We start from the raw sequence: 22,008 nt of genomic DNA, 5'->3' as shown, positions 1-22,008 counted from the left end.
GAAGAAATTATTTGCTTGATGATTATTCGAAAAATAAGAAACATTTAAAAAATTGCTCATTATATAACTAGCCGATGAGATGCTATGCCACATTTTACAGTCAGTGTGTCAGTGTAACTGAGGAGGCAAGACAATTTGAGGAATAGAAGCATTGTTTTCTCTTTTTTTACTCATGTAACTGAGTTTGACAGTTAAGTGAAACATGATTTTTCTCTCTTGTAATCAGTGAATTTTCTTCATTAGTTATTTTTTTAGTTGAAAAAAACCCATCAGCCCCCATGAACCTCGGACCATGGCAGTGTAAAAGCAAATCAATGCAAAACTGTGACGTACCTGAATTAGATGAGTTAAAGCTGGAAAGAGAGGGGCTGCCAACCCCTGGCAATAGCACAGGTGGGATGCCTTGCAGATTGGGATAGGCTGACTGGAGATTCAGGGCCTGCATGGCAGGGTTATCAAACATCCCTTGCTGCTGCATGGCCTGCTGCTGTGCCAGTCCTAAAACTTCATTGGCCTTCTTAATGCGATCCATCTCTTGCTGGGCCATAAGTTGGCGAACAGTGGCTGGGTCAAAGTATTCTTTTTCCTTATCAATCTGGCTGCCAATGGTATCCTTCACCTTAGAGATGTGTTGCTGGGAGAAAATGTGATCACGAACAGAGAGGCGAGCACTGTACTTGACACCACACAAAGTGCATTCAGTCTTCGGCCCCTCGTAGGACGTCTGATTTATTCCGAAGTGCTTGGCCATATTGAGCTTTGCCTTTTTCTCCTTGGCACGAGCATTTTGAAACCATACCTGAACCACTCTCTTTGGAAGTCCAATTTCATTGCCAAGTACCTCACATTCTAGCATAGTGGGCGTCCTGTAGTCATTAAAACAGGATTTCAACACTTTGAGCTGGAGGTTTGTCATCTGGGTTCGAAAACGTTTTTGGCCTGGTCGATCTCCGCTGTCGATGCTCCTGCTACCTGATGCTCCAGGACTTGGAGAGCAGGGATCAGCCAAACTGGATGTCTCACTGTGGTCAATCATATTCTCATTTTCGTAGTCCTTAGCATAATAGCTTGTTGCAGGGCTCACAAGCCCTGAGGACATCTGGTCATCATTTTCAAGGATAGGGGCTGTGCCTCCAGACTTAGACAGGTAATCACCACTATTCTGGCTGTGCTTTGCATCAGCACTGTCATTATCAGCATTTGCCTCATCACCTGTGGTTGTGTCTGTGATGGCTGTATTTACCGATGAGCAGTCGTCATTATCCAGTTTGCTCTGGTCAAAGCTGAGGTTAACAGAGGTCATGGTTGTGCTCTCAAAATCCTCCATTCCTTCAACTTTAATGGACGAAGGGCTCAGCAGAGCCCTGGGAGACAAATCCATGTTTTTGTTCACTGGTGACATAGAGGAGCTTTGTCCATCACTGTTTGTAGGGGCTAGTTGGGAGTAACCTGATGCTTCTAGAGCATCCACTTTTATTTGCATACCCTCCTGTTCAGGTAACAAACCAGTGAGAGTTAAATTATATCCAGCACGTTTAGCTTCATGCCAGTGACGAGAGCGAATGTGTGCTTCTAGGGCAGTTTTTGCTTTAAAAAGCGCCCGACAAAAAGGGCACCTTCGATGAGCTTGAGCTGGTCCTACTGCTCTGAATTGACCTTTTCTCTCTCTAGCTCGAGTGTTTTGGAACCAGACTTGAACTACTCTCTTTTTTAATCCCACCTCATGGGCAATGTGGTCAAGCATTTTACGTGTAGGATTCGAATCCAATAGATACTTCTGGTAAAGGATCTCCAGCTGCTCAGGTGTGATGGTGGTTCTGAGCCGCTTGTCTCTCTGTGGTTCTTCTCCGCTGTTGGTGCCGTCATTCTCTCCCGGGCTAGTGCCGGCTTTCTCCTCTAACTTCCTTTTCAGGGAGTTCATGGTGGAAGTCGGGGTGGATGGTGAGGTGGCAGAGCTGCTGGGGATCTGTGGCATTGCCCCAGAGAGCAGCTGACTTGCCAGCAGAGGATTGCTGGGATCGAATAGCATGAAAGGCATGTCAATTGGTCGGTCGAGGAATTGAGGGTGGATGAATTGATTTTGCACAGAAAGGAAGTGTAATTGCTGGTGTTCCTGCCAGTGCTCAAAGGAGGGGAAGCCAATCTTACACTGCTCACACTGGTATGGGATCAGCTGTTGTGCCAGTTGTTGTGTGGCAGAGGTCAGGTGAGGATTGAGGCCCATGTGAGAGCTTTGTGATGAGGCTTGGCTTGTCTGAGAAGCTGATGGACCACCGTGCTGCTGCTGATGAGAGAAGGAAGGAGATGAATGTTTCATGGATTTGGAGAGAGCTTGGACCTTTTCTTCTCTCTGAGGTCTGTGGTGTTGTGCCTCAGACTGGGGTTGATGCACAATTTCCTGTTTAATAGAGGTTTGGTTTTCTCGTGGATCTGCAGAAATATCTGGTAACTGCTTGGGCTTCTCATCATAGAGGTTTGAGCTGGATGCTGGTGATGCCTCCTCTTTCTCAGCAGATGAGAGGTGTGAGAACGCTGAAGTAGAGGGTGGAAGCGGGCAGAGGCTTGAAGAGGAGGGCATTGGGGTGTGACAGGAAGACCCAGAGGGAGTATAGCATTCATGGGAAAGATCTAATGAATCTTCATTTTGGCTGTCATACTGTCCATCCTCATCTTCATCTTTGTAACAAAGCTTCTTTTGGTGTTTTATTAGATCAAATATACGCTGGAAAACCAGACTGCATTTCTTGCACTGGTAGTTCAGATTTGAAGTGCGGATATAGCGGTCATTTGACAATTCTCGTCTTTCACCATCTTTTCCTCCATCACCCTGGTTTTCATAATTCTTCCTGGCCTTCTGTCGTGCATTTTGGAACCAGACTACAATTACGCGAGTGGGGAGGCTCAGAAGGTTGGAGAGTTGTTCAAATTCATCGTCTTTAGGATAAGCATTTGCATCAAAGAAGTCTTGTAGCACTCTTAGTTGGTAGTCAGTAAACCTAGTCCTGGATGATCTCTTACTTCCGTACAATTCCTGTTTCTGAGGTTCAGGAGAAGGAGGTTTAGAGTCAATTTTTGTGTCTTCTAGAGTTGTTGTTGGTGGATTATTGAAGTTGTATGGTGAGTCTTTGTTGCGCTGTCGCTCCTTGAATAGTGTGTTGCGGAACCAGTGCTTAATGACTTTTTGTGGAAGCCCTGACTTGTCTGCCATCTCTTTAATCTGCTCTTCATTTGGTGAATTGTTAATATCAAAGTACTGTCGCAGGACCCTAAGCTGGTCATCTGTGATGCGAGTCCGTGGCCTCTTGTTCTGCTGCTGTAGCATACCTGGTGTAAGTTGCTGCTGATAGAGCTGTGCCAGGTCTGAGGCCAGGCTGGGTTCAACAGATGGTAACTGGGGAGGCAACTGAGTGGGCAAAGATTGCAGAGACATGGGCTGCATCATGAGTGGTGAGAAGAGGGGCAAATCCATCGGCATGGGAATTTGTGCCATTGGAACTGGTGGCTGTGGGGGAGGTACAGTCGGAGGCGTGAGCGAGGCAGCAGAGACGGGAATATTTGGTGTGGGAGCTCTTTGGGGTGGTGGAGGAGGTGGAGGAGGGGGCGGCGGAGGAGCTTGAGCAGCCTCTGGTGTAGGGGGTCTCAGTGGATAGAGTTTATCGTAATGCTCTCTGTATTCTTTGGCAAACCTCTCAAGGGATCGAAATGGAAAGAAAGCCTGGTGGATATGTTCCTGGTGACTCTTCAGAATCAGTATATTTGAAAACAGTTTGCCACAGACTTCACATTCCAGTTTTTCTAATCCTTCAATCGGGTCGACCACTCTTGTAATGCCACCTGGGCCACTTGATCCTGCAGGTCCTGCTGTCTTTTTCTGAGCTTTCTGTTTATTTTCATTGTACTGAATGACTAACTCAAAGCCAAAATTTTCCAGCAGGGCTTTAGTTGCATTTCCTCGAGCATCTGAGGCAATCCTTGGTGGAGGCAATCCAGTATCGTGGTTCATGTTAATTGAAATGTGTTGAATGTCTTTCTTTTCTTTTGACTTGTTGTCTATACAATCTTTGTTAATATATTCATCCGGTTTTTCAGTGGTGTCCTTCTCTCTTTGTAGTTCTCTGTCTTTGTCATTCTGAGAGGATGGAGGTTTCTGCTTTTTGTCAACCTGCTGGAGAAGAGATGCGCTCTGCTGCAGCAAAGCCATCTGACTCTGAGCCTGTGAGTGAGGTTGCTGCTGCTGTTGTTGTTGCTGCTGCTGCTGCTGCTGCTGCTGTTGTTGCTGATGTTGCTGCTGAAGATGGTGGTGCATCAACTGCTGCTGTAAGCAACTCTGCTGGGCCTGCTGAGCTGAGTTTTTTAGATCTTCCAGCAGTGAGGAGGTTGACGATCCTGCCAGTCCAAGTGCTGAGTTACTGATGTTGATCTCTGGGTTCAGCTGAAATTCTGCTCCAGGGATGTAGAATGGGAATAGCAACTGCTGTTGTTGCAGGGGGAGAAGTGCATCTGTTGTCATGGGGAAGTGCTGCAGAAGTGCTGGGTTGAATAGCTGTGATTGTATTAGAGCAGCCTGCTGCTGGAGCTCTTGCTGCAGTTGAGCTTGAGCTTGGGCTTGAGCTTGGGCCAACTGTTGCTGCTGCTGCTGCTGCTGCTGCTGAAGCTGTTGTTGTTGTTGTTGTCCTCTACCCGACAGCATGTCTGTGAATTTATTCTTCTTCACCTCATTGTTCTCAGATGGAGAAGAATGGCAGCTCACGGAGGAATTCCCTTGGCTTTCAACCCCATGAGTCTGGCTCATGTGATTTCCTCCAAGAATACTCTGAGTTGTTTGAGACCCAGAGGAACTGTGGTTGGTCGGACTTGTAGTGGAGTTAGTTGCTGGGCTTGGACTAGATGTTGAATTGCTGATGCCAGACCCTCCTCCACTTAATCCAGGCGTACTTGCAGAGCTAGTTATCCCTCCTGCTGCTTCAAGTTTGGCTGCCCTAGCTTTGGTCTGGTGTAGAACAGAGCGCATGTGGATCTCCAAAGTGGAGCTCTGGCTATACGCCACATTGCAAGTGCTGCATTTGAATGGCTTGTTGTCGGGGCTGCTGGTAGGCTCAGGCTGACCAGTAGTGGACTCCTGAAGAGCCCGTTTCACCTTGTGCAGGTGGGAGACAGAGTTGTAGTGAACCAGAAGAATATTTTTTTGTGTGAAAGACTCTTTGCAAACTGTGCACTTAAAAGGACGAGATGGATCCAAGAACTTCTCCATAGTAAAGTTGGGGCCCTTTCTGAATGGCAAGGCGCGTTTAGGTTCAGATCCAGAATCTTCCTGCAGTGAGCCGGAGTCACTGCCTGTTGGGCTTTGTTTTTCATCAGGGTCACTTTCATCTCCCTCTTTGTCATCCTCTCCAAGACTACCATGCTCTTCACCAAGGGATGGGTCACCCATTATCATGAGGTCACCATTCATCAATAAGCCCCCATAAAGCTGCTGAATATCAGCTTCACTCAGCTCCAGGTGGCTGGTTTCTAGATGTTTCTTTAGTGCCTGTAGTGTTCTGAAGCTGCGCTGGCAAAGGCAGCACATGGTAGCTGCCCTGATCACGTGGTATTGTGAATGGAGCTGTAGTTTCTCTACAGTTTTGAAGGCTAGGCTGCATTGGTTACAGCGGTACTTGTAGACATGGCGATCTGACACAGGCAACTGGGGCCTTTTGTTATGAACTTCATTGAAGTGCATCTGAAGAGAGTTGGAGGACTTGAACACTTGATTACAGCCTTTTTTCCAGCACAAGAATCCCGTGGCATCATCTCTCTCTGTCTGCTGATCATCCAGGGGTGACTTGCGAGCTTCTGCTATTTCCGTAGGGAGTGATCCCCCCTTCTCTGGATCAGCATCTGATGCATCTGTAAATAAATAAACCGAAAGAAAGGAAAAATCTATTAGACCTATTTATTAGAATAAATGACTCCTCATCAATGTAGCGTAGAGAAAAAGCAAAGTATCATTTGGGAAGTGAAAACCAACCACCATGATGACATTAGGATAAAAAAAAAAATACATTGCCGTACATTAAACTATCTGTCAAAATCTATTGAATTCATTACCAATGCTAATCTTTTGTAAAACAAATAAAATGCTAGCGTAATGAATCTTTACTTCCTGTCTATGGATTAGTATAATTGGATGTACAGTCAACCATGATAACATGTTATACATTCACAAGAGTAAAAGTACTGGAATGGATCAACCTTTTAAGAAGAGGTTAAATCACCATTTCTAACAGAACCAGATACTAACCTGCTTGCTTCTTTGCATCCTCAGTTTTCAAATTGGTTGTGGCGTGAAGGGTGCTCTGGGACTCTCTGTCTGAACTCGGTACAGGTATGAACATACTTGCCGGTAGTACTTCAGTTGCTGTCACCTGAAAGAACAACGCACAAAGGAATTGTTAATGATATTGCTGAGTCACAATGTGATGTCTTAAATTCATTCAACTGATTTCAAGGGAACTAGAGACAAACAAGAGAATACACACAGTAGACACAGAGGGTAGTTTGGTTTAACCAGGTCAATAATTCATATTATGACAACTACGCTTAAGTATTATAATGACACTAATCATAAAACAAATCAAGAGGTGCAGTACTAAAGACAATATAACAAAATATACTATTCTATTTATGTTGCAATTTATTTATGTTACCATTTCATACGAATCACTCAGCAAGCACAAATGTGCATATAATAATAACCGTACTCTTCAGATTGTTCGCCATTCACACAATGTCAAGTTTCACAGGCCTGTATTTTGTCATGTGTGTATTTCTATCACAACCAATAACGATGACGGACCTCTTATCATACAATATCTCAGCCAGCCAAAAGCTTTATTAGGCAGAACTAATAGAATATGGCCGATAGGGGAAAAAAAAAATAAAATAAAAAAAGTCAATCGTAATAAAGGGGAGAGGTAGGCAAACTCCATCTAACCACCTTTTAATTTAAAAGCTTTCTACAGAATTTCCAGTAATAAAGTTGCATCACTTAAATTAAAATTCATTCCATTAAATAGGAACTGGAAAAATTAGACTGTGTGCATTTTAATAAAACAGTAAAATCAAAAGAAAAACAGCCTTGTTGCTGATACAAAAATATATGTTTTAAATTTGAAAATAAAGAAAAAAAATGTTTTTTCTTGGCAGCACAGCAGCATAGCAGTTAGACCTTCAATAAGAAGGTCATGGGTTTGGTTCCCGGCCTGGGGCCTTTCTGTGTTGAGTTTGCATGTTCTCTCCGTGCCTGCGTGGGTTTCCTCCGGGTACTCCGGTTTCCTCCCACCGTCCAAAGGCATCATATTTGGGTTAACTGGTGACTCTAAACTGTCCGTAGGCCTGAGTGTGAGTGTGAGTGGTTGTTGGTCTCTGCCTCTGTGTGTTGGCCCTGTGATGGACTGGCCACCTGTCCATGTTGACCCCGCCCTCATCCAATGTGAACTGGGATTGCCTCCAGCACTACCGCAACCCTCAAACAGATAAGCGGTTGAAGATGATTGAATGAATGTTTTTTCTTTTTAATTTTGTAAATCTAATATTTCAAGGGCAGATAATGCAATACAAATATTGATTGAAGAATCACAAAGGAACCCAAATATTCTGTGTAAATGACAGCAACCTCAGTTTATCCCTCCTGCTCTCTCACAATCTTCAACTTTCTTTTTACCCTAAAAGCTGCTTCAGTTCATCAGAATCCCTGATTACCAGAGCCCTGTTTACCCACGATCATCAGCTGAAACTCGGTGAGATTGGAAGGTGAGACGCCATCTTTTTCATTCTCTTTCAATTACCTTCAAAAACAGAATTCACTCTCCATGCTACATTTCAATTCACAACTCTCCACTTCATCCATCCCCTTTTCATTTCTGTTCCATGAATGAGACTTAATTTTAACTCAGTTTTGACACCTTTCAGTCTCAGTAAAAATATTATGTGACAGTTCTTTCAAAAAATATCAAATAAAGATGTCTCCAATGAGGGAAACAGTGGGGAACAAAATATTCATCAATTCATCCCAGTGGACTTATGGTTACCCTCACTTCCACTATATCTGTGAAGTCACTCATTTGATTCTGGTGGGAGAACTTTATCAAATGTCTCTACTCTGCAGGCTTTTCTCTCCTATCAGTCAACATTGTTATATTCCAATAAATTCAAATTAAAATCAAAGCTCCAATGTTTATTGTACTTATTGTATGCATGATTTGCAAAAATAACCTCTTTGTAGTTAATCAGAATTTATGGAATTTGATCAAAAAGAATGTTTTTTTTTTTTTTTCTGAGTGAAAAATCTGATGGAATTGGTTTTGATCTGGCATTGTCAGATCTGTCTGCCTGATGGTTGACTATTAATCCACCATATGGACCATATGCTTTCTAATTACTCCTCTAAAAGCATGTCATATAGCCCACAGGCTAGATTCAAACCAAGCAGAATCCCCCTCAAGCAACAGTCACTTCAAGGTCATGTAGAAATGTTCGCACTCTCAGTCACAGAATACAGAAAAAAAAAGATCAAAAAAATATACAACTCATCACCTCCTGTTTTTTGCTACCTCACTATGTCTTCAAAATGAAAAGCCACCAACAACAAAAGTCACCAAAAACAAAGAAAGGTTTACATTACAAAGTGGATGGTTTCTAGACAACTGCTTCATTAGGTGATTAGAGGAAAGAACAGAGTATCCCAAGGTCACTTTTAATTTGGACTGCCTAATTGGCAAACATAGTTCAAAATGGCTATCATCCAGCCAGACTAAAAATTAATGAAGCACAATTATTTTCATTACCCCTATCTTCTGTAGACAGAAAATGAAAGACAGAGTGAGAGAGGAATGATGCGTGCACTAATACATCTGCAGTGACTCCAAAATATTACTTTCTAATTCACTTAAATGGGAAGGTGATCTACAAATATATAAATGCAATGTATATTGTATAGTTGTACACTATATGTGTTTATATGAGAGACATGGCGTGGGGGTGCAAAGACAACGAGGATGAAGGGTAGAAGAATGAACACATCGTTATGCACGCTTGGCAAGAAATAAAAGTCACCGATTTGAGAATTAATTAGGCTCCTCTCCTCAGACAAGTGAAAAGAATAAAGTACTTTTCAATCTGCATTCAGCACTTATAATAAGATGCTGCCTTTAATATATATTACTTCTGTTCTATCATGGTTTTCTTGTAGTGGATCAGTACATTATTACCTCCTATAAAAGAAATAAATATTGCTGTCTACCATACTAATGTGCTTGCCATTTACTGTCTAGATGGGGGATGAAGAAGGCTAGGCAGCAGATACACCAATTTTTTATGTGGTCATTGTCCAGCAAGCTATTTAGCTTCACAGGTTAGAACAGAACATAGATTTGCTCAGGGATTTACAAGAAAACGGGGGAAATAAACTTTTATCTCCCCTTGATGAGCATTAAAGGAAGTAAGGAAAGTTTTCTCTCAATTCTCTTTCATGGAAGGGGATGCACCAGTGGTCTGCAGCTGATGAAAATCGAACTTAAGGACTTGGTGATCACATGACTCCACTACAAATACTACAAATTCTACTTCTCATTTCCTAAAGCACTGGACCTGAATATTGGCACAAAAATGTGTGTTTTTGTGTACTATACACTGTTTATGTGTATATACATTGTCTAGATAAAACTTGATTTTGACCTGATACGTAAAGAGTTATAGCATTAGTGTTGTTTGAACTTAAATTTCTCCAAGTTGTGAACTTGTTCGTTCAATTGTGATTAATCAGTGCATCAATTACTTTAACATATTCATAATAAAAGACTTTGTTTGGACTGGTACACAGGTGATCATAAACATAGCAAGAATGTCAGAGTAGTAATACATTAACTATGAGCTAACTTGAATTCATTAAAAAAATACCAACCAGATTATGAGATGCCCTTCCCAAATGACTGTTATTACAGGCAAACTGGAAAAGAGCTCTCTGATGACGGACGCATTAAGACAATGAAAAGAGGAGAAAAATATGCATCTTGAAAACCGCCAATCATTTCCAATGAGCCAATGGGATTGCCGGTAACCATTTCACAATTAACAACATTCTTTGTATTTGATAAAGGACTTCATGTTGGCAATTTACAGGAGTGACGGCAGGAATGACAATTATTCGCAAAGCTTAGGCAGCCATTCCAGGGTGAGGCATTTAAGAGTCAGTGACTCATCTTCCTGGCAATGCAGAATCACTACACTGGTCCTTGACCTGACCCACTGCCTGCAATCTGACTAGCCATAATGTGCACAGGTGCTGATAATGGTGGAGAAACAGAACAGAGTGCAGCCTCCAATGACTGTGGTTTCACCGTCACTAACACAAACCATAAATGACTACAGAGATGATGGACTCAACATGTGAGAGAGGGTAAAGAAACTGCATTAAACTGCATTAGTACTATGTAATATGTATTATTTACTATCTATTCTATTGGATGACTACTATAACCAATGTGTGTTTTGCCATGTTCAGTCATACGAATCAATCTAATTAAATAAAAGGTATTACCAGGCAGCTGTGGGATGAAAATAGAAAAAATTGACACCTTAACCTTAAAAACAAACATTTTTTTTCAACCACTGTGTATCCAAAAATTCACAAAACAAGCAACGCAGAACTTACTGTAGCAATCAGCTTATCAACGCAGTCGGGCGCCACACTGTGGAGGTGCGTTAGGTGGAACTGCAGGTGGATCTTGTTGTTGAGCATGTCCTGGCATAACGGGCAGCGTAGCATTGGTTGGACTGAGTGTTGTGTCATTACGTGCATTCTTAGACGGTTCAGATCTGTGTTGGTGAACTTGCAGTAGGGGCACTGGTACATCTGGGTGAAGGTGGATACAGAGAAACAGACAAGGTGGGGGGGGGGGGGGGGGTTAAAATTGGTGTGATGGGTACAGCAGGCCTGCTTGAAGGGTGGTGGAGGGGAGTAGAGCACTCTTCCCTCAAGCAGCCAGGTCCCTCTGATCACAGAAGAGTGTAACTAAGTCTTGGCACTCACTTCAAAGCACTCTCATCTGTCAAATACCATATTGATTTTCCACCTCATACACAATTAGCAGTGCAGCAGAAAGGCAAAAATAATTTTCAGCAGATTTTTTTTAAATCCTGCATAGTATAAAAAGGGTCAGTGAGGTAACTAAGTTACTGAATTATTAGAAATACATTTTTACATAAAATTTTTTTAATTGATGTTTAGGTTTCTGGCTCATAATGAGGGCTTGGTAATGGATGAGATGACCTGTAGCAAAAAAAAAAAAAAAAATCTAATTCAAAGAGTTTCATGAACATCTGAAGACATCACAAAATTCTTTGGTGTGTCACTCACCTGCTCTGCAGCGTTCTTCTCAGCTGTCCTGGGACGCTTTGTCGAGAGCTGGTTCTCTGAGGTCTCCGACCGCGAAGACGGCCTCTTGGAGGGAACTGGGGAATCTGACTGGTGCTGTTCCAAGTGGCTGGACAATGCTGGACGTTCATGTATTCACACAAACACAGAGGAGAGAGGAGAGCATGTTAAGGCAAGGTGTGGACTTGGCGGCATAAGAACAGGTCAGTCAATACCACTTTGGAATGTCTTTTTTAAGCGTGATGTGACTGCAGAGGAAGTCAACTAATTTCTCCCTAATAATAAAAAAAAAAAGGTTCCTGCCTTTTATTTGTCTTCCCATCCTTCTGTCTGTCTGTCATCATACAACACCATAAACAGCTAATACAAATATTAGTTTGCCACAGGGTGCAGATTTAGGTTTCACATCAGCACATATTTTCAGACCTCAGACCACATGAGTTTCTAAACTTGAGACAAAATACACAAACATCTTACGACCTCACTGTACAGTGGGGCGGGGGGGTTGGACAAACCTTATCCAAATAAGACTTCATCACCTACATTTTTGCATTTAAGTACATTTTGTTCTTGTCAGATAAAAGATCTGAGGCAGATACTTTGGATACCTGACCAACAGTCACAGTTCTGCTTCACCAGAATTGAGCGTGATCAGGCAATTTTAAGGGATCAACAATGAAATGTTTTTATCCAGCAGTGCCTACAGTTGCACCCAGCTTGGAAAATTCCTCAGCTCTTTGTTTCCATAAACAGGTGCATGCCTGTGAAATTTTGTGTTTGGCCTGTTTTTCTGTAACCAGCTAAGCCTTCCCCAGTGTGTTGTAGTTCTGTGCAAGTGGTGTGTGACATAGAGAAAAATAGGACAGGAAGATTAGAAAACCTCTTTTCAACCCCTGAGCAAATCTTGATATTTCCTCAAAGCTAGGTTGGGTATGACAGTAAGCTTTCATTTAACTCAAAGATTTATGAGACAAAAGCATGCCATTGGGCTCGAAGATGGCATTAGACTGATGATTACTCATGTCCAAGCATATTCACAGGACACAGCCATGCTTTGCTGCTCCGCCTGTAGAAATGGGGGTGGGGTGGGGGTGTGTCTCGATTTTACATCGCTATTTCAGATGTTCCACTACTACAAACAACAAATTAAACAGTTAATTCTTCTAGTTCAAACGTTGCTAATGCCAACAAAATGCACGTCTTCATCTCTAGAACAAGGCCAGAGTGGCATCACAGTGGAGCACTCAGTTGAGCGCAGGTCCACAGAGGAACTAAATCCACACACAGCTAGCACTGGGGAGCCACAGCATCACCATGATTTGTCACCAGTGGAAAGATTTCACTGTGAAACTTAAGGAGGTATCTTGTGAACCCTAACAAGGCCATAAAGAGTTAAATTTGGCCTTATTTGTACAGTCCTGAGAGGGCAAATTAAGAACAGAGGGCATTGGTGAGGTAGGGGGAGTTTGGCGGGGGGTCAGGTTAAGTAGGGCTGACCACGCTTCTGCTCCAGACATTAAAATGTCAACTCAAATCAGGGTGACGGCAGTTGAGCTGATTACACAGTAGGGGACCTGGCTTTGGACAGAGAGGCCTGTAAGATCACCCAGAGAAACCAGGATCAGCCGGGGAGGCCCTATTAGGTTCCAGTCACAGTCAATCCTATTAAACACATCCGCCAATAAACAAAGGGAATTTTAAACAAAAGGAACCTCCCATTCCCTGACATTAACCTTGCAGTCATGGCGCTGTCCTCAACGATTCCTCCTCCTCAACTCCACTTAAGTCGACTCCTACTTCCCCTGAACTCATCTCTTGAGAAAATCAACGACGTAATCTGTGGTCACCTTCAGATTTCAACATCATGGTTGGTCTTATTTTTCTCCCAATACAGCAAAACCGTGTTTGTGCGCATTCAGTTCAAGTTTGTGAATCCCAATTCTATTTGATAAAAATATAAACTTTTACTTAATGATACACTATTTTCTATCCTTGCTAGGAGAAAACTTTACAGCTTTGGTAGCTCACACAGACAGTTATTTGATTTCCCACCTACAGGGGTGGATAAGCAACTGTTCAAACCCGGAGTCAACTATTAATATCAGGAGACAAACAATTTCTAAAGCAATCTTTTTTTTTTTTTTTAATTTGAAAGTAAATAAAAATCTCAAGTTGCCCATAATTAGTGCATGAAGAAAAAGAAACAAATAAATTATAAAAATAAATACTTGTGTGTAATTTTACTTTACAGGGAATGATAACCTGTAACTAACAGAGAGGAGAAGCGAGTGAAGAGTAAAGAAACAAATCATTTAAATTTTCATGTGAGCAGAACAGTGAGTAGTAGGCCTCGTGCAGCAGCTGTAACGGGCATACAGTACATACAGTAAGTATAGCCTACGCAAACACAAGCACACTCAGCCTCATGATTAAGAGGATTGACATAATTTATGACAAGTATATTCCACTTCCACAATTACATAATTAGCACCAAAGAGCGAAGACAAGTGGCTGTTTACAGTCAGGCGCTGGAGAGCTGCTGTGGAGGGGCCCAAAGCAGATTTCTAGATTGGGGTGTTGTGTAGTTGTGCTTGAGAAAGAGAGGAAAAGAGAGAGGGGCAACAGATGGAGGGCTGGGGAGGCTTACTCAGTCACAGTCTCTCGTCACGGCCAGTTAGGACTCCATAAATCTGATCAATCGCCATCTCTTGAGAATCGTACACCCTGACGCCACCACTGGCACTGTGACTAACATCCAACTACTGTATCCTGTTTTACTTTGTCAACAGTGATGAAAAAATGACCAAAACATTGAAAAGCTGAGAATGAAATCGATTAAAAAAAAGGAGAAGAAAAAAAAAAAGGGTTAAAACAACAACTTTTGTTTTCATCACATACAGTCTAACATGGCACATTGGACACTAGTGTTAGAACACAGATGTTCACACAGGAGACATGGCTCTCCAATTTGAGCGAGTGATCAGAACCAATGACCAAAACATTGGGTCCTGAAGAATAGCCTTCAGGAGATATGCTATGGATGTCAAATACAGATGACAACAATTACTGGAAAAACCTAGTTTACGCCTTCTGGTGTTCTCCTGACAGCGAGGAATGGTGATCAAATAAAAACAAAGTTAAAAAAAAAAAAAAATATATATATATATATATATATATATATATATAGAGAGAGATATATATATATTTCAATAAGACCAGATTGAGAGAGAGGAAAAAAACAAAAAACAAAACAAAAACAAAATTTTACTTTAGTTAGCTTAGGAAAAGAAACAACAACATACTAACAAACAAACAAATAGCCAAAAAAAAAAAAAATTCCTAAAAAATTATTGTTAGGTATTTAAATTTCAGCGGCTAGATTAACAGTGTTTATCCTGCCTATGTGTAGTCCTCCTCAGCATCCTTTGTCAGAGGACCTTAAAATTTGTCACATCTCTGTCGGTCATCCTGACCTCTTTTGCCTGCTCATTAGACACAGAGCCCCCATCAATACCAAAAAGTTGCCTGTTATTGAAAGCACAAAAGGCAGCATATGAGCTCAACAAGAAAGTTGGACTGTCAGCCCTGTGTATGCGCCTCTTTGGAGCAGTCACAGACTAGTGTGGGCGGAAAAGGTGGCTGCTGGACAGAGTGACTAATACACCCCAGACTGAATTAACTACAACAGGTCACCTGTTATCAGAATTGGACTGCAAACACAGTTGCTGTTGATTTACTTATTGATGTCCTTTAAGGTGCTAAAAAAAAGTAACATTTTACAAAATGCGAGGAAATGGAAGATAAATTCCTGCTATTTTTGGAGGGAATTTCCCCTCCTACTTACTGACACGGGATCCTCATCATCTCCGTAGCTTCTGCCCCCTCATTACCTCAGTTCCTGTCTTACAATGCTAACTTCAAGCCTCCAGTTGTACAACATTTAACCTATCATCCAGTTTTTCTATGCCAACAAGGCTACATGGCCTTACTGTCACTCTGCAAAGAGCAGCCACAGTAAAAATAGAAGCTTTTAATCACAAGTCCTTTGCACAGTGAAATGCAAGAATCACAAGAAGTTCACACTCTGAAAAATGGGGCCTCTGATCCTCAGCTCCCTGAAACCTTTTACCTTCACATTGCCAGCAGTTTGCACAGTGAATCCTAACCTCTATTCCCTCGGCAAGTTGGCCATTAATATGGAGATGATTCAACTCCCCCAGTGCTACAAGTCATTCTCTTTTAATGCTATGCTAACAATAGCTGAATATTGTCTTTCCTTTTTCACATTTCTATCAAGGATTTAATCTATAGCCTGTGTCGCAGCCCGGAGCAATAAAGGGCAGTGCTCCAATTTTCTGCTGATATTTTCAAAGTATTCATTCACGATTATAAAGACAATAAAAAAATAATAAATAAAAATAATAAAATAAAATAAAATAAAATCCCGAGTTAAAGTTTGACATTGAAGCTACATATGACGTCAATGATTTATTATTTAGAGAGCTCAAATTTGCAATCACAGAACTAAATACTTTATAGCACAAGAGCAAATAAAATAGTGTCGGCGTGTTGTTCATCCTTACAATCTGATTGTCAAATCCAAGATGAAGAAATTGAGGAGTTATTAATCAGCAAAGGCATTAATAATTTCCAGGCTGGTGAACAACAGGATGACATGACGTTCACCTTTACAGGACACTCAGAGAGACTACACTGGTGCTTGGCCATTAGACACCTTGTGGTAAACCCCATAAAAACTGAGCTTTCAAGCAGTTGGCTCACAAACAAGGACAATTTATGGCCTATTATCTTCAAAGACAAAAGAAATTATAATTTGAGGGATGACAAGCACTCAAAGGATGTGAAATGAATATGTAAACATTTCCGCTGTCTCCTGTCTCACTCCTCTTCTGATTTCTCATCGTACTTAGTGTTTTAAAGCAATAACAACAAATCAGCACTGTGCTGAATGTCTCCCAGCTCAGAAGAACAATAACATAAACTTGAATAATTTGATTGTAACTAACCATAAGCATGCAATTTCAACTTCAGCCACAGCTAATATTAAATTTACATATCTACACTGTTGCATGGAGAATAATTCATAACATTTGGTTTGTCTGCTCCTGAGTGAGCAGCACCAGAAGTTTAACAGCACAGTAAAAAAAAAAAAAAAAAAAATTAAGACTGCAATGCCACAGTGCTACGTCTAGGGGATGCTAATCATCATGTTCATTATACAGATTAAATGTAGCATCTTAAGTTCACAACAAAAGATTTGACAGTCAGCACACATGTGCGTACTCAGGCACATTCACACAAATACACAGGTGGATGTAGAGCCAAAAATGCACTCAGCAAAGTGTACCGTAAGTACGTTCAGCTGCTCACACTATTTCAATTGCTTCAGCGTTGAAACAGGGTTGAAACATAGAGTCAGGTGCTGCTGCAGCCAAATGAATATGATGAATTGTATAAGGAAATGTCTAATTTTGACACTAATTTCAGGTAATCCACAAGTCTGGAAAGCACTAAGGATTAATTGTATATAAATACATATTTCAGGTATTTTCATTTTATTCATCAAACCCAACATGTGAGTGGTAAAAGCCTCTTTGGGGACATCACAATAGAAAATGTGCACTACTTGCATAAAAGTCAGAATAATAATACAAAAAAAAACAAAAAAAAAACATTGTGCAGCAGCTAATAAAATGATGAAAAATGGAACCCACACGTCTCATATAATTGTTGATCCACAAATGCTTCTACCCCCTTGTATCGAAGCTACTCCAACATTTTATGAGATTTCAAAACATGTATGTGTTATCATTTCCAATCATTTTGGTTAGTTATGAGTCTGTTTGCTCTTCATGGGTTGAACCGCTCATAGTATGAATGATCCAGACTGAAATATAATTTTTCTCCTCCTTAATAAATCTCCCATAAATTGAACGTAAGGAAGAAGGTATGAGAATAATTATTTATCAAGCTGGAATTCAGAAGACTACCATCCTCCCAGCATCAGAATGGAAAGACTTTTTCTCTCCCTCTTGCTGGTATCTTTACATAGGGTCTCAACTTTCTATACAGCCTCTCCCTTATGTTCTTGTAAAATATGTCAAATGATATCGTTTCAGAGTCTGTGGGTGCATTAACAATTCCCCTCTTTTCGTCTCTCTTTGCTTTCACCTTCGTATTTTTGCTATCCCATCGTCCTGCTTGCTTTTCTCCTTGCTGTATCGCCATACATTCGGCTGCTGCGTGAATATACCACCTGCTTTAATGAAGGTAAGGATCCTATACAGAACATCTTCCCTTTTACTACTGCTCGCTCAGCTAACTCAGCTAGGTGGAGAAGGTGGACGGAAAGCAGCTCATGGCTGTCCATTTATACATATTTCATACATAGCATTAAAAATGACCCTTTGAATTACTAATAATGCTGGATGATTAAGTTACATCTACTGCCAACATGAACATCATTGTCCAAATACATTAAGATTTTAGTATTCCACTTATAATTACTTTTGCTGTTAATTTGTATTTTCTTCTATCAGGATAACCTTATTTTTATGCAATGTATAATAACAAAACAGTTCCTTCACATCTTGCCTGCAGTGTTGGGAGTATATTACATTTACATATGCCTGAATGCATGCACATGTATGTATATCTATATGTGTGTGTGTGTGTGTGTATCTTAAATATAAATAAAAAACAAATGAATAATGAAGGCGTCTTTCAAGAGTTGACATGCCAAATGCATATGCATTTTACAAAGGCTTCTGATGTACCTCTAAATGATTTTAATGAATACTGAGGAGCTGTTGAACAAGAAAGAGAAAATAAGATTGACACTGGCTTTAAAAAGGAGGAAGCCTTTTTTCTGTGTTCGCAAACGCTGTCTGTCTGACAGTGACTGTCATTTGTAAAGGAACAATGTTGTGCTCTGTTCCAACAGCTACATGACAGCGATGAGAAGAAATACTTCAGTTGTTCTAATGATGGACCTTAGAAACAGCTCATCCTCAGACAGTAGGACACTGAGCACCTTTCAGATAAATAGCAGGTTGGCCGAGATGCTGGTACCCCATATTCTCGCATACACGCCATCTGTGCATCCACTGTACAAACATCTTCAGACAATCACAGGCCCAAACAAGTGATCCTCTGTTTACCAAATGCATTGTAGGGTCTTCCTCGCCTTTTTCCTACAAGACAGGTTTTTCTTCACTCCCTTTGAATGGGCATTGTATTCATCCATCAAAAAAAGTTTGACGTATAAAAAGGGACCCTTCCATTAAACTACAGCTGTCTACCTTTCGCTGACAACACAGCCTTGAACCCACCATCCCAGCCTTTTCCCACCCACCTTTTCACTGACATCAAATAGAACCTCAGACCTGGTTCCCTAATGCACATGCTATTTTTAACTAAGCGTTTCTAATAAGCTGCTGGGAAGCTGTAAATTTTTCATATGCAAGCACATATTTTCTTTTGTGAAAACACAGAAACACACTTATTTGGTGATTAGCGACTGACAGAGGGGAGGAAAGGAACTGAATATGCTTGTATCGAATTGCATGCCTTTCAAAAAGGAGGAATCCTAATGCGAGGAGTCGTCTTCCTGTGCACCACAGGTATGAGTGAATTATTAATCGGCCAGCTCATTTTAATGCTTTTTAAAGTGCTTTATTTTGATGTGCTAAAACATACTTTTAGCCATATTCAGTCAGGCATGCATATCATTATTTCTTCCATCAAAGAAGAGTGTCGCCCTTTCAAAGAGCACAAACAACTCAGCCTCATTTAAAATAGAAGTTCGAATATCAAAGACATTTTACAAAGGCTGGGCTTCAAACACTATGATGAAGGTTTTTTTTGCTGCACTTTATGAAAAACTTAGGTATGCAAAAGGTCTGAATTGTTTTCCAGCTTTTAACCTGACTAGTGTAAATCAAAACATCCTGCAGTAACACAAGAAGTTAGACAAGTGAGACGCATCCACCCAGGCCTGTTACTGTTCAGTGTCATCATTATCAGAATTCTTTTCTCTTGAGTAAGAGATGTCTTAACTTCCAGCATTGTTTTACCAAAACAGATATACAAAGTAAATTTGGCATAAAGACCACAAAAAAAAAAATACTTAATTTAAAGTGACATTTGTGAAATCAGCAGACAATTAGCAAACAAATTCACTATATATAATTAGATGTAGTGGCTCACATGTATTATGACAAGACTTAGTTGTTTAGTTTAGTCTTGCTCTAAACTGATTTGATTAACATTGTATTTGATAGGAACTTTCAAGATAAAGTTTGGCAGCCCAGTTGGAGGGTGGCGTATTTATGTCAGAAGTTGTTGCTGTGTCATCAACTTTCACACATCTGACAATGTATGGAAAAACTTAAAGTGTTAAATAGATTGATATTGAATCAGACCATACACCAGTTTTTACCTTTTTACATGCACATCAAGGACATCACTACATTAGCTTTTGTTTCAAAGCTTCAACCAGCAATTGTATAACTAAGAATGCCAAAACTTGTTCTTGCAGCCTCATTGTAAAAAGGATGATACAGTATGTGTTCAAACAATAAGGTGCCCAATGATATCAAGACGGCACTAAAAGTTGAGGATTAAATTTTTAAAGCTGTTCTATCCATTGAATGCAATAATTGTTATTGGTGGCACAAAATGAAAAAGGAAGCCCACACGTGTAATGCCATGAATGTGAATGTGAATGTGCTTTTTAAGGAGCTGCAGCCTTCCCCTGGCCAGGGGACTGTTTGGGCCTCAGCTCCTCCCCTAACCTTAAGCCCAACCCCCTGCTTAGGAGTCACCATCAACACCTGTCAATAAAGAGGACCATAGATAAAACCATCCTGATCTGATAACAGTGAACACAGGTAGGTGTTGTCTGTGTTCCTGCATACACACATGGCCCAGATGGAATTAAACATACAGGCCTCTCTCTTCACATTGCCTACTGAGCAAAGACAAAACATGGGTCACATGTCACTTGAATAAATTACCTAAATTGGCAGTTTATCCTAGTAGTATATAATGGGATTTAATGCATGAAAGCTGAAACATCAAAGTGCAACCTTTAAAAAATTTTCGAGTGGATTTAGTGAGTTTTGGGATGGAGCATTTCATCCTTAAAAAGCTCTCAGTATTTTGATTAAATATATGTAATTTAATTATACTAAAGGCCTGTTGTTGGCACCAGCCAGGAGCAGAGCCATGTTTCCTGTGAATAGCAGTCCCCAAATGTGTGTGGTAAATATTGGCCTTACCTGTCCCTTTGGTGAGCTCCTTCTCCCCCCCACTTTCTCTGTCTTTGGTTTGGTCCTCCTGGTCTGTGGTGGTCTCACTAGCAGCCTCCACATCCTCGCTCAGCTCTCCTGAAGGGGGAGGGAGGATGGGATATGTAAATCACCACGCCATCAGAATTGGTGGAAGCACTTAAAGGGACGGCAGCGTTTTTTTTTATAGGAGCTTGCAACAATTACATTTGCTGACACACAGTTGCAAGGCTAGCAGACAAAGAAGGCAGAATCTGCTTTCTGCTCTCTGTCCTGTGCTGTTTGATAATCACTGTGAAATTTATTTCTGACACGAATTACAAAATCTGGGTTGAGTTATCGGGGAAGGAGAGAGGCAAATTATTACTTGGTGTGATTATTATTAATATGATTATTATTATCATTCGTAGTAGTGGACTCAGTAATATTTTTGTTATAGTTGTTGTGACATTGTATATTGGATTGAGAGTTGATTTATGATATTTTTCTTGTATTCATGACCAAATATGGTTTCCTTGGTTTAATATGGACATAAAACTGCAAAAAAAGCTTGCATGTAGTCAGAAGTGGGCAGATGGAAAAATAATTGTGAGAGCAGTATCCCGCATGAGAAAGGTCTTGTAGGAGACTCCTTTCTCTTCCTCACAAGCATGCACGCACAACACAAACACACATACATAACTGTACTGTACCCTGCTGCAATCTGCTAAGTTACTTACCAACAATACAAGTCTAACGTCGCTTCTTCGCCACTATTGCCAAAAAAAAAAATAAATAAAAATAAATCATAAATATTTAAAACTTTCAAACCCACAATTCATTTTATTTTATGCCAAGCCAAAGGCAGAAATCCCCTGCAACCACCTTAAAAGCTTCAGCTCAATATATCAGGCCATTTAGGAGCATCGAAGTCCTAACAATGGATATCCGATAATGCCATTTGTAAGTAACACACAGAGGAAAAGATAGCAAAAACAGATAATAAAAAGGGCATCAATCTTGTTTATTTCCCTCCAGTGCCCCCTGAACATCCCCTTTGCCTGTTAAGTTTGTTTAAAAGTAGTGGGACTTGCATGCAATAGCATTGATTTGACAACAGTAAACTAGGCCACAGTCAATAGGCCCTATCAGTTATTACACAAGTCAGCTAATTCTCAGCAAATGTACTTAAATGCTCTTTTGAAAATGCTTTCATGCTCAGGTCTCTACTCTAGGAGCTATTGACATATTGACAATGCAACAACAGCTGCTGAAATATCCTGTTCAAGTATTCAGCCCTGC

The 22,008-nt window shown here is 40.8% G+C and overlaps 1 protein-coding gene across 4 annotated transcripts in view; it reads right to left on the bottom strand.

The window, feature by feature from the left end:
• zfhx3b (zinc finger homeobox 3b) overlaps positions 1–22,008 on the bottom strand; it is a 136,141-nt gene that overhangs the window by 5,530 nt on the left and 108,603 nt on the right. For 3 of the 4 annotated variants that reach the window (XM_029498476.1, XM_029498478.1, XM_029498477.1), the window contains exons 6-10: positions 20,719–20,826; positions 11,399–11,535; positions 10,694–10,894; positions 6,284–6,407; positions 334–5,889 (exon numbers count right to left, since the gene is read on the bottom strand). In XM_029498476.1, the coding sequence (XP_029354336.1) occupies positions 334–5,889; positions 6,284–6,407; positions 10,694–10,894; positions 11,399–11,535; positions 20,719–20,826 (6,126 nt within the window). The remainder of the gene's footprint in view (positions 1–333; positions 5,890–6,283; positions 6,408–10,693; positions 10,895–11,398; positions 11,536–20,718; positions 20,827–22,008) is intronic. The other variant, XM_029498479.1, reaches the window with a different exon arrangement.

Source organism: Echeneis naucrates, chromosome 3 (genome assembly GCF_900963305.1).
Source record: "Echeneis naucrates chromosome 3, fEcheNa1.1, whole genome shotgun sequence".
In the NCBI taxonomy this organism is placed as follows: domain Eukaryota; kingdom Metazoa; phylum Chordata; class Actinopteri; order Carangiformes; family Echeneidae; genus Echeneis; species Echeneis naucrates.
Note: the sequence above shows the minus strand (reverse complement) of the source record. Positions and strands in the feature narration are given on the sequence as shown.